Raw genomic sequence first — 14200 nt, forward strand, 5'->3', positions numbered from 1 at the left:
CTCGTATCTGTAGTAACCCTTGCAGAAACGCGCGTACGTTTCATACAACACGGACCATCTGTTTTTGTCGAAATCAAGATGCATATCGTCATACGGATAACATTCCGAGTTCAGATAGAGTTTCACGTTGGTTAAGTTGCAGTCGTCGAATCGGCTCGTGTCCTCAGCCATGACATTTTTGCAACCTGTTTGCAGAGCAAAGATGACGTATCGCGGTTTCTCGAGCTAAGTAGCGGTCTTGATGGCCCACGAATGCTTGGTTGTACGCTGTAACAGCGGAAACTCGTACAGATCCCACGAGCGAAAAGCCATGCTCAAGTATCGTCCGCTCTCCAAAGTGCGCAGCATCGATAGTTTTTTTATCTCGCTCAATAACATGTGTGGCATTCGCCATTGTATCTTGAATAAGTCGACCACGGGATCCAACGCCGAATTTCCCATCAGGCAATTGTTGTCGTTACGAGATCGTATCAAGATCAATTCGTGACGAGCGTTGATTATCACGCGTCTGTAATCCTCGCAAAATCCCAACAGTGCGTAGAGAGGTACGCAAAAGTTAAAATATCCATCCGCGCTAGTATGCGCATCCCAACCGGCATTCCTCAGAATCACGCTTCTGTCGGATGATGTCGTTACGTAATGTTTGAGCGTGCTGGTTACGCCCACGTTTCTGTTACGATCAATCTCCATACTATCAAGCTCGTATCGAATCTCATCGAACAGGAACGCGACAAAATTATTTCCCAACACCACATCAGATCCTTCGACAACTCTGTTCTTCGTTAGTTTTTCCTCGATATATAGAAAGCTTTCGTACGGCAATGTGTACAGATCCTGTTGCTGTATAGGTATTCTTATCTCATCGCTGTACCCGAACATCGTATTGGCGAACGGGTTGTACGCATGAATCTCAATCTTGACGATGCGATCGTCGAAGATTGGCTCGTCTTCGATGTTTAGGATATCAGTCATTTCACAAGTTGCGCACCGCGAATCCTAAAGCTTGTAAAAATTTAACGTTCGACGCGTTAAGTTTCTTCCTCTTCTTGACGCAGCCGAATGAGCGAATATTGTCGATCGATATTTTCTTTGTAAAAGATGCGTTATCTCTCTGCGTATGCTTCGCTTCGTTCAATACGAGCATCTCAAATGTCACGCTCGCGTTATCGCTGTCACCGTCGTACGTGCAATCTGACGGTGATCTCTTCTCCTCTGAAATCGAGCAATTGTCCGTTCTGGTCAACAATGCGTATCGTTAGCTCTGTAATGCTCCGTACGATGACTGGCAGGTAAATGATCTGCATCGGCCTTTCCGATATCTTATATCCTGGCAGCACGCTCGGCGAAAATTCGTGTATCGTGTGCACACTTTTGTCGTTGCTGTATGCGCCCGCGGTCACGTTGCACTCTACACGGATAATGTTTACGTTCATTATGTTGATCAACACGTCCGATTCGTGCCACCTTCGCGGTTGCAATATACGCCTCGAGAAACCCAGCAGCGATCCAATGTTATGAGACTTGTTAAAGTTTATTCTGTAGGCACATTTAATCTCACACCTCATCGTGTTATAATTTGCGCGGAGCACTATCGGGTATTCTCCAATCTCGTCATCGCCGCGCGCGGTGTCACCAGCGTTACTCGGGCGCGTCGCGTCGCGGACGTTTCCGTAAAATCTCACGTTTCAAAAATTCATTTATGGCATGCAGTTCATACGACCCTTCGGGAATCGTAATTTCTGCATCGTCTTTGCCAAAATAAAATGTATTGTTCGAAGCGTTTACATTCGGTATCGTGTGATAAGTCTCCAAAATTGTTAGACCAAGCTCGTAGTCATCGTCACTCAAATCTATGGCTGGAGAGTAATTTGTCGCGAGAACGCTGCTCTTCCCGCTCAGTGTAAGTGTCAGCGACATGTTGAAAAAAGCGTTCGACGAATATTGAGACGCCGCGACATTTTGTCGGACTTTATAAATTCACGCGCGTCGACCGTTTTGGAGAAGAAACCACAAGCATAGCTGTCCGCAGACGCTCTGATCGTACGTCTGATAGGACGTTCGATTGTACTCTATCGTAGCATCGTCTCCGAAATATCGTATCAGTTCCTTGGATGGTCGAAGATTACCAAAACTGTCAAAGTACATAACGCGATTGTTTCTCTTTGCGTACGCTACCCAATGAGTACCGGGGCCCGTCGTGTCGTCCAGATTTACGATACCATTTTCATTTCGACGCGCGCCGCTAATCGGTAATGCGTCACGCATGAAAACACCTCTAAAGTACGACACGCGCATACGCTTCGCCAGCTGGTCCAATTGTACGTTGATGGTTACACCCGTAGGTATTTTTATTGTCTCTTTGGCGTTTTTTTTCTTTTTTTCGCTGTTACGCCTCGTCCGCCTTTGTACGGAGCGAGATACAGTCCCTGTCCGCGCGTTTCCATCGCGCGACGTTGCAGTTCTTCGAGTGGACGTTGCGCGACTTTCCTGTCGTTTACCGCTTTCGCCACGCTGGCCGCTCCGCCGATTAAGGACCCGAGAGCGCCCAAAATTGGCAAAATCGGTAACACACCACCTTTCGCCGTTGGAAGTATTCGTTTCTTTTTTTGCCGGCTTTTTTCTTCACCTTCATATCCATGCCGATCTTGGTCTTGGCTTTCATCGCTGCCCAAACGGCTGCAGCTGCAGCTTTCTCGCTCAGAATCTCTCGCGATGACGCGTCCTAGGGCTTTATCGGCGAGTACCTTGTCCGCCGCGTGTCTGTCGGTGAGATCGTTGCTCTGAGAATACGCAATGTCGTGTTCACGGCACGCCGCGTCCAATGGATTTATGCCCGTTTCACCTCTGGCTAATCGCTTTTTCAGCCGAGTACCCGGGCCGCAAAACTGATAGCCGGGGATATGTAGTTCGAAAGGAAGCGCGTTTATCGCTCGATTGAGCAGACCTCCAATGTAGCCTTCGTTTGACGCTGCTGCTGATATAGGCCACAATCCTTTATCTTCGGTGCAGGACCGTCTATATGATCTCGATCCCACGATTGATTATAATGCTCGACGCAGCGACGATAGGTTTGAACCTACTAAATCCGCCTTTATATACTCCGGAAGCTTGTCCCACACATGATATAATTACCGCACACACGTAACAGTACGACCTTCGGTATATATTGTAACTGCTCAGCGCTCAAATCCCGAATATCGGAGGGATGCAACAGCGCAAGATACATTTTTGCTACTGAGCGATTCGTGGTTTCGCGCGCCTATAAATAGACGTTCGATCGAAGCCTAGATAACGCAGTGCGAACATGAAATTTGTATGGCAGCCGCTGACGATACGCGAACTGTGACGAGAGAGCGCGAATGATGGGAGACATCGCGACGGAGCGCAAGCACGGTGAAATATTACCGAGTACTATACACGCCATCATTTGCGGGCCGTCGAATTGTGGTAAAACTAACGTTCTCATAAGCTTGCTCGAGAGTCCGCACGGTGTACGTTTCGAGAACGTGTACGTATACTCGAAATCACTGCAACAACGAAATATCGATACTTGGAAAATTTACTAACATCGATAGAAGAAATCGGCTACTTTATGTTCTCCAACAACAGTGACATCATTCCACCGAGCGAGGTATGTCCCAATTCGATCTTCGTCTTCGACGACGTTGCGTGCGATAAGCAAGATGCTGTGAGAGAATACTTTTCGATGGGCCGCCACTCGAACGTCGATTGCTTCTATCTCTCAAATGTACGCGAGGATACCTAAATATCTGATACGCGACAATGCGAACCTGCTGATTCTGTTCAAACAGGATGGTACCAACTTGAAACATGTTTACAACGATCACGTGAATACCGACATGTCATACGATGAATTCTGAGCGTTATGCCGCGATTGTTGGCAGCGCGAGTATGGATTTCTAGTGATAGATAAGGACAGTCCGCTTATCAATAGGCGATACAGAAAGGAATTTAATACGTTCGTGGTACCGTAACGTGGTTAATCGATGTCGATGCGTCAAGCAGGCAACACGGATAACACCAAAGATCGCGAGAAAATAGCGAAACAGATTGCGAAAACGAGCGATTCGATTCGCAAAAAATATCGCGCTTTAAAAATTGATAAAATAGCTGAAGATACAGCGTTGGAGAAACACTTCAAGTCCATCGTCGAACCTCTAAAACAGATTGTTGAAAAAACCGAGGAATCTCAATCGATTGAAAGAGAAGCAAAGGATCTCGGTATTAAGAAAAAACAAAAACGTGAAGACAGCGATGACGACAACGATAACGATATTACTACTACTGACAAGGATTCATATTGGATGGATGTTGGATGGTTGAAATTAACGCCGCAGTCTAAAAAACGATGTACAACGAAAGAATAGAAAGCCGCATCAGATTCACTCGTGTTCGAATCTACACCGATACAACCATCGAAAGACCCACCGAATGAACCACCGCTGTTCCTGCAAAAGGAAGATGTTTTCGAAACAAAAGACGTCAGTGAACCGTCATTCGAAACAACCATCAAACAGAGTCTGCAAACGCAACAAGTACGAGAGGCGTTGCATAATCAGCTGGGACCATTAGGGCAAAAGTACGTAAGCCCTCTCCTCGATGATAATGGAAAAAATACATTTGATCGCGTATACGGTGTTTATTTCGATAAAAACAGTAGTGCTTGGTGACAAGAAATTTGACATTGACAAAAATGACTCCATAATCATAGACAATGTGAGATACAATGGTACACCAGGATTGTACGAATTGATCTTCAAGAGACTTCCCGATGACGCGGTTTTTACCGAGGATGACAAACAAACATATAAAAGTATATTGTTAACAACAAATGCTCATAGACGTGGTCACAGCGCCCATAATCCCATCAAGGGCAATAGGGGATCCAAGTATATTAACATCATCGCTCCGCTCGTATCTACGTATGGAAGTAGCGGGCGAAAAAAGGGTGCAGGCGTGAGCAATATACCAACCGCCATGAAGTTAAACGACAACAAGATCGATTACGTGCATTGGAACGATCCCAACGAACTGGTGGATCGACTCCGATTGCTCGACGCTTCGCATCGAGCTGGTAACAACGCTCACGACAACGAGATGCTGTCGATCATCGAGGAACTTCGCGAAGCCGGCATTATTATAAATTAATCGCGTATCGACGAAGCGAGCCAGTCGATTAACGTCAGTGAAAAAAAAAATTTTAAATTGTATATCTTATTTACTATTAAACATCGTTGAAACATGCGATCCGATGGACGTGAAAAAAATGTTAGCTCCGAGAGGCGACGACTCGTTGAGGAATTGCACGCTCCGGCGAGGAGAAATTTTCCACGAAGACGTGTCATAATTCGGGGATACGACTATCTGTGGCAGACTGATATCGTCGAGATGCGTCCGTACTCGAGTTTCAACAGAAGTTATTACTATATACTCACCGTCATCGATGCGTTGAGCAAGTACGCCTGGGCCGTATCGCTCAAGAGCAAGGTCGGAAGCGAGACGGCTAACGTTATCGCTAAGATAATTCGAGAGAGCAGAAGATCCCCGAGAAACTTGCAAACGGATATGGGAAAGGAATTTTACAATGCCGATGTGCAAAAACTCTTGAAAAAACACAACGTTAATCATTATTCCGCGTATACGGTGTTGAAGGCATCGATCATTGAGCGATTCAATTGCACGCTTAAGAACGACATGTGGAAGATGTTTACGCTCAACGGCACTTACAAATGGGTCGACGCGCTACCGCGTCTCATGTCAGATTACAACGCGCGCAAGCATCGCACTATCGGCATGCGACCCGTTGACGTAACTCTCGCGATCGCCAAAAGACTCTTGGATACGGTATACAGCACAATAAAGATCGCAGGTCCAGCAAAATTCAAAGTAGGCGAATCGGTACGCGTGAGCAAGTACAAGACAATTTTCGAAAAAGGGTACACGCCAAATTGAACCACCGAAGTGTTTAATATCGTTAAAGTGCAGCGTACTAATCCCGTAACTTATCTGCTCGAGGACTATCGCGGAAAATCGGTCGCGGGCGCGTTCTACGAGCACGAATTGCATCGCACGACTCATCCGGACGTGTATCTCATGGAGAAAGTACTACGCAGGAAGGGAGACAAAATTTACGTCAAGTGGCTGGGATTCGATAGATCGCATAACTCATGGATAAACAAAAGCAGTGTGATTTAATTCATTTTTCTTATTTTTATAATATATTATAATTATATATTATAATTATAATATATTATAAAATTTATAATATATTATAATGTATTAAAAAAATAAATATACACTGTATACATGTAGACAAAGAGTTTTTATTATTTTTTTCTTCCATTACATTTTTTAAACTATACATGCAACTTACATGTAACATGTAAAATTACATGTATTATAAACAATATATGTATTAAGCCGAGTATACATTAAATAAATCGAAGAGAGAATTAAAGCTAATTTCTCAGCAAGCAGGATCTTGATTGCTATTATAAATTTTATATATAAAATAAATTTGAACAGTTAAGTTTTATTGTAAAACTACATATAAAAACTACAAAAAATACATACATCTATACTACATATAAATATATGTATATATATATATATATATATATATATATATATATAATATAAAACAGTATCGTATAAAACTACAAGAATACATACGTTCATACATACATACATAGATATGATACATAGGTACGTACATACATACGTACGTGCATATATGCATACATATAAACTATATAAAAAATATAAAAATATATGTACATTGTATAAACATGTATATATATATATATATATATATATATATATATATATATATTACAATGGAATCCGCTAATGTCCCAATGTTTGTCGTCATACGGACTCAGAGCAATTTTCGACTCGGACACCGTGTACTTGGTGTAGCTTGGATCTTATACACGACTGGCGATGAGTCATTTCGATCTCTTCGTTCAAGCACCGCGTATAATCGTCGAACGTTATTGTTCACGTTACGACGTTATTCTTTACACCTTTCGCCTTTTTAATGTCTTTTCTGCCGTCCACTCTCACCGCGTACATCTTCACTCTGAGTCCGACGAATTCCGTCATTATCGCACCATTATTCTCATCCTTCATTAGACCGAGTACTTTTTTATTCGCGAGAGACATCCCGTACGCGTTGTCCGTCGGATAATCACTCGTATCGAATCTAGCGATATCGCGTTTCATCGTCTCGTACACATCATCGTACTCGATGTGGTATACGAGACTGTCCGTGTCGGTGTACATGATCTTACATTTCTCGCGATACAGCGGTGACATGTATTCGTGGTGAAATTCGTACAAGCAGATTTTCGATATGTCGAGTATACACATACCCACGTAAATCGGCTTGTTGAATTTTACTTCGAGTTTACGCAATTCGACGGCGATTAAGTTTTCCGCAAAGATGCTGCGGCTGTGGAAATTTGGTTTCGCGATCATTGCCTCCGCGCCATACCGTCCCATTTGGTCAAAAGTTTAACGTCAACGTGATTGCGCACATTTTCCATTGTTTTTTAATTAATGAACAACTGAATACCGCGTTGTTCATTAATTTGTACAAATTTTTCTCAAAATCATTTTTCGCGTACGTTCTAAAGTGTGTATTGAGTTTGATGTAATCGCGGAGCCAGGCGGATTGAGCAAATTCTAGTACGCGATATATCTTTGCGATACGAAGACCATGGCGCGTACATTGCTGCAGGTTGCGATAATGGATGACATACCGCTTCTTATCGTATAATGTCGCGAGAAGTTTATCCTGCCGCGTGCCGGATGGTTTATCGCGCGTCGGACAGAAAGATAGGTCAGTGTGTCGATCGTGCAAATGATGCGGATACTCGAGATCGACCTCGAGAATATAACCCGTAGACGAATCCGGAGCGATCGCGCTCGCGTCAAAGTTCTCAACGTCTTCCATCCATCGAAATTCGGCATAGGGCAGCGGTTGACACATTGTCCATCCGTACAGATTGTTCATGTCGTAATACATCAAATACGACGACGGTTTCGACGGGTCGTACGAACGCACGTACTTGTTATTGGCCTGCGCGTATCTACCGGAACATTGACTGAGACCGCCGCGTATACCGCATTCGATAAATATAACCATATCGATGTCGATGAGCAACTCAAATTTTACGCGCGTATGTTTCAACATGGCGTCCCACGTGAACCTGGCAATGTGTAGTAATACGCGGGATCGACCATAACTTGCGACGCAACTTTCGCGGAAATTTCGAAAACGTCGGCCAATAACAAGACATCGGTCTTGAGATATAGATCGCTGTATTCGCCGAGCGTTCGGAGAACCGCTGCCAGACGTTCGCGGCGTGCGCGTAATCGTTCTCCGACACCGTGTCACCGGTCAACGAGCTATAAAACGATTCACGCGATGGTAGGCGCGTGTCCTGCAGCTTGTCCGCGCGATCCACGTATTCGTACGGAAAGACACCTTTGCGCGTCAACAAGTCAAAATTTTCGTTTGAGACCGTGGAAAATTCGGAACGTAAAATTTTTAATTTTTCTTTCGTTACAGAAGATGCCAATTTATCAAGGCTGGTATTTAAAAACTTGTACGAATCTATGAACCGCAAGCGTACGCAATTTTCGTGAATCTGATCTCTCGGTGGTATCTTTAACGTGTTTTGTAAACGAAATATATTTTTCTTTTGTTATCGGCAGCACGTCGATCCTGCCTTCGAACGCCGTAGCTATTTCCGTGATGATAAAGTGCGCGTCATAACCGGATAAGTTGTGAAATACTATGGGAATGCAATATGAATCTTTATAATTTAGATTACAATTTGAGTGCGCGGGATCACGGTAACGACCGGTAAGATGGCAATGATCGCGTACCCGCGTGTCGTCCGACGCAAATGATTTCTCGCAAATGTGACAACGCGTCACGCTACGATATGCCTCCCACTGCTCTCTTGACAACGTTTCCATGGGAACATTCGCGGATAACAGAATTTTTACTTGATGCGCCAAATCTTCGAGTTGCCGAACGAACAACGCAACGCAGTCTTCGCCGCGACGAAATCGATATATCGATAATCGTCGTCGTATGAGCATCGCACGTAGTATCCGATGCTAAATACCTCGTGCTGCTGGTAGGTGTACGATGCGTCTTCCCTCTCTGCCGGTTCCGTTCGCCATAGTACGCACTCCAAGTCCGCGTAAACGATGAATGGAAGTCGTTCCTTATTCGTGTGGTTCTTGAATTCGAGCCATTTGTCGTCCTCGCTCGGCAGTCGGATGGCGCAATCGTTCATCTTTTCGCAGTCCATTGTATGTGACTGCAATCTTTCAGACGAACTGAAGTAATGTAGGCATCTGCAAACGGAAAATATGATTTTTTAATAAACAATTTTATAAGAGAATTTTATAAGAGAAATAATAAAATTTGTTAAAATACATACCGGTCGCAAAAGTATTTTTTGTGTTCTTTTTTACTCAGTTGCGAGCTCACAAGATGGGACAGATCTTTGATGTACGCGAAGTGTCCCGCGTTGTCATCGCGCGGATCCTGCACGTACAATAGATTTACGTGCTTCTCCATCTTCCTTGATGTCAGCCGTATCGGGAGAATCTCCTTTCCTCCCTCGAAGCCGTAAACGTTGATTGAGATGTCATTGATTCGTTCAAACTTCTTTATTTGATCTAACGTCATCGGAAACGTAATGTCTTGCAAATTTAACACCGTATAATGCGGGTACGACAATTCCCGATTTGTATTCCTTTCAGCCGGATGCAGAGCCGCGATCACCGACCACGTGAAACACGCATTGTCCTTGGATCGTACATTGATCACCGCTCGCTTTAACATAATTTCTCGCGGTAATTCGATGTAACATCCCGCGTGCATTGGATTATATTTGTTCACATTTACAGTCAAATTTAGAATTCGCGACAACGCCCATCCACTGTCGCATTCTTGGAATTCTTCGAGCGACGCCAACGTGGGTTCGATAACGTACTGCTCGTACCACTCGTCCAAATTTGACACTCGAAAGAGTTTACTATTTTTAGTGTTTATACTTTTGTTCACGCGTTTATTGCCCGTCACAAACTCGCCGTTAAATGCAGTGTTCACTTTCACACTATCGTGTCTTTGTATAATGTCTCGCATTCGCTCGAGCACTACATCACCAGCGTCTTCTAAAAATTATCGCGGCTCGATATAATCCATATTGATCACCGCACCAGTCAATATACGGCTTTCAAATGCCGTATCGATTTCTCGCCAAACGAGAGATCCATTTGTCTCTACTAGTGCTCGCGTACTCATCATCAACGTGCACGAAACGTCTTTCTTGTACTTTTGCACCCGCGAGTCGCGCGATCCTCGCCACCGCAGATTGTCTATTTGCAACGGTGAGTCGAGGACGCTTAACACGGCTAAGTTCCTCGAGTTGTTCGATGCACTCCTCACATCGTTGCAACTACGCGAAACACTCCATCAAAGTAGCGACTTGGCTGCACTGCTCCAGCAGCTCGCGTTCCACTCGCTCTAGGTGTTCCATATTGCAAAATCTTGATTCTTTTAAATTGTTGTACTGTCTCATCAAAACAATTTTACATTTTTTTACTTTCTTTTTTTCTTTTCTCTATAGCTGCTTTAACTCGAAGCCAGTATATAAAGCGTTGTATTTCCGACATGTCCGGAGATTGATGGGAATAGAACAATCATATATGATTATTCTCGCTTCTTGGAATTATCTCTGCTACTTTTTGCCGCGAGAGAGGTAGTAATATATTGTATGCGTATAATGATAATATGCGCACGCTTCCAGAATTATTTCCGCTCTCTCAGAAGGAGCGGAGAAGTAGAGAGTCGAATTGTAGCGTCCCTTAACTCTTGGACGAGAAATCGGGAAATGGGGAGTTGGTGTATAGTGTCTCTTTATAAAATACATCGCCACGTTCACTGGTAGATGAGAGATTGAATCCCATAACGGAGAACTTGTTAATTCTTCCAATGACTTTTCCATATTGTTTTTATATCACATCACACTCTTCCATGGAGCACTTGCATATGACTCGTTCACAATGTTGTCTTTTTTCAACTTGTGCAAATTGGGCACATATTGCATGGCATTATCACACAGACGGACTGTTGGCAATTGGAGCAAAATCGGCTTTTTAACGCATTGAGATTATCTATCTCGTGCTTCCTAACGGCATACAATACTCCAATGTCAGTGTCCGCCAGACGAACCATGCATTCGGGAGTTAGTGCACCACCCGTTGAATAATAAAATTGTATTGGACAATACTTTTTATTATTCATCGCAAGGAGTTCCGAACGGGTAACAATTTTTTTTGCATAATCCGTAAGGTCATCACTTTGATCACTTACGTAATTGCTATCGTCAAACAATGCGTGCTCTTCATCTTCAATATCAATGTCAATATTGTCAATATTGTCAATCTCCATTTCTTCTTCATTTTCAAACACTTCGTCCACTGTATTCACAAAGTCTTCATTATCCATATTAAACACATTTTCTATATTTAACACATTATCCATTTTCACCGTCAACTATTTTTTTCACACACATTAGATTTCCATCTACTGTGATCCTGCACCCCATGACCCATTATATCATCGACAATTTCTTTGTCCCTTTGTCGGAGCATCATCATAGATCTCCCCAATTTGTTTATAGCAGCCGGAGTATCGGCGCTTCTCTTGACACGCCGCGACACGTACGCCGATTTCGGCGAAAAAAGCCATCATGAGTCTCTCTGATTTGTTTATAGTAACCGGAGTATCGGCGCTTCTCTTAACACGCCGCGACACGTACGTCGATTTCTACGAAGAGCTATCTTTTCGCGGGCTCTTCCTAGAAAAAAATTTGAACGTCATCGCGCTCCTTTGCGAACATGTCGCTACATGTTTGATTGACAACAATGAAATTCTTAGAAAAAAAGGGGGGAAAGGGGGGTTAACGGTTTGCCATGTCAAAAATTTATGCGATCAGTCCTCCATCGAACGATCTGCATGACAAAAACGGTACTCCGCTCTTCCATCATTCGAACAACACGCAATGTATTCCGCCAAAGGAAGCAGCGCACCGTACAATGGTGAAAAACAAAAGAAGGAATGTAACGCGTAAGTTTCAACTGCATTTTTTTATTTTTTTCTCTTTTTTCCAATATTGTGCAGTATTATATATTTAATTTCCACAGTATTTCGGTGGAGCGTCGAGCGGTGCGCTTACTGAGCAGACGTTACACTCTGATGGCCACGGATTACAAATATTTGGAAATTGGAATCAACGTTGGTCCACCGAGCTACGTGGAGATCGCTCTGGGAGATCATCGGGGACAGGAATTGATACTGTCTCTCGAAACGTGGAAGGGACTCTACGAGCAGCGATGGAATATCTATAAATTGCTGCTAAACGATTACAAAGACAATTTTATAAGCATCGGACCGTTAATCGTCAGAGTTTACCTAATGAACGATGTTACACTCGTACGTCTTGAATCTTTGAACGTACGCGTAACGATGATCGAATCGACGTCGAATGTTTGCTCTGAACGAATGTATCGATGTGACGTTCGATCGACTCGTCAGATTCGTCGATACGATCGATAGTATACGCGAGTATACGCGATTCTCCAACATCGCGTCTGTTGTAACAGATCCCGAGGAAGTGCCGAACGCGATACGCGATTGCGATATCTGCGATAGACGTCAACTCGTCGATTGCGAGCTGTTAGCTTTAGTTTTTAGTGTATAAGAAAAAACATGTGAATAAAAAAATTCATACTTAAAAATGTATTCAATTTGTTTAAAAATATAAACATATATAATATGCCAAAAACATGTATTTCTTTCATTTCTTTCTTCCCCACCATAAAATAATTAGAAAAATAACATTCGCCATAAGAGAGAGAGAGAGAGCCGCAACGGAAGAGATAATAGATATATACGAGAGAGAGAGAGAGATAGATATATACGAGAGAGAGAGAGATATTTATTTTTTACTCGGTGGCGGCGGCGGCGGGCGCGGCGGTGGCGGCGGCGGCGATGGCGCCCCCCCCCCCCTCTGACGTCATATCCACGCGCCCTGTCCAATTTTTTATATCATCTTCGTTATTTATCTTTTCGTAATTATTTATCACGGTGCTGAAGGCATCAATCGTCGATTCAATTGTACGCTGTTTACGTTCAATGGCACTGGGTCGCCCAACACGCGCCGTCCTCCCCTCCCCCCACCCCGGAGCTCCTCGGTTGCGCACAGTTCCCCCCGCACACCCGTATCCCCCTCAACGCTTCTGAGTTAGAACCGGCCCTATATTACTAATCTGTAGCAATGATTGGACACAATATGGGCTTCGTAGGACGTTTGAAGTCTAAACTAGCACAATCAAAACAAAAAATACATTCGATCCATTGTATCATCCATCAAGAGGCATTATGTGCAAAATCTTTAAAGTATGACGAAGTAATGAAAATTGTAATCAAAGTTGTAAATTTTATTTTATAAGAACTACTGGATCATCGTCAATTTCGCGAATTTTTATCTTTTTTAGAGTCAGATTATACCGATATCTCCTATTTTTGCGAAACATGGCTTAGTCGAGGTAAAACTCTTTAGCATTTCTTTCATTTACGCGAAGAAATAATTATATTTTTAGAAATGAAAGATAAGTCTGTGCCTGAACTATCACAGCCTTCCTGGATTGCCAATCTCGCCTTTCTTGCGGATATCACTAATCATTTAAATACATTAAATTACTCTTTACAAGGCAAACATAAATTAATTATTCATATGTTTGGTCAAATTAGATCTTTTAAAATGAAACTTAATTTATGGATCAATCAATTTCAATCTCGACAGTTGTTGCATTTTTCAAATTTATTATCTGTTGCCACATTCAAGATAAGCAATTTGAAGAATATATAAATTCACTTCAATTATTACATAATGAATTCAATTGCCAGTTTAGGAAAATGTATGTTTTAGAAGAAGACTTACTTATTTTTATGACACTTTTTACTGTTGATATTAATATTGTTCCCCCAGATATACAATTAGAATTAATAGATTTAAAATGTGACACTGCTCTAAAAAATCGTTTTGATACAATTACTAACATCGTACAATTTTATTCATATATATCT

The 14200-nt window shown here is 42.8% G+C and overlaps 3 protein-coding genes across 33 annotated transcripts in view; 1 reads left to right on the top strand and 2 right to left on the bottom strand.

Moving 5' to 3' along the window:
• pHCl-1 (pH-sensitive chloride channel 1) overlaps positions 1-14200 on the bottom strand; it is a 1184550-nt gene that overhangs the window by 447221 nt on the left and 723129 nt on the right. The window lies entirely within an intron of this gene.
• On the bottom strand, positions 8722-10199 carry LOC148935550 (uncharacterized). The gene has a single exon (XM_089080717.1). It carries the CDS (start codon positions 10190-10192, stop codon positions 9470-9472), a length of 723 nt encoding a protein of 240 aa, XP_088936843.1. The 5' UTR covers positions 10193-10199; the 3' UTR covers positions 8722-9469.
• Positions 12114-13258, top strand: LOC148935551 (uncharacterized). The gene is made up of 2 exons (XM_089080725.1): positions 12114-12178; positions 12256-13258. Exons 1-2 carry the CDS (start codon positions 12114-12116, stop codon positions 12665-12667), a joined length of 477 nt encoding a protein of 158 aa, XP_088936851.1. The 3' UTR covers positions 12668-13258.

This window comes from Pogonomyrmex barbatus, unplaced genomic scaffold, assembly GCF_055798465.1.
Source record: "Pogonomyrmex barbatus isolate J1 unplaced genomic scaffold, ASM5579846v1 scaffold4, whole genome shotgun sequence".
In the NCBI taxonomy this organism is placed as follows: domain Eukaryota; kingdom Metazoa; phylum Arthropoda; class Insecta; order Hymenoptera; family Formicidae; genus Pogonomyrmex; species Pogonomyrmex barbatus.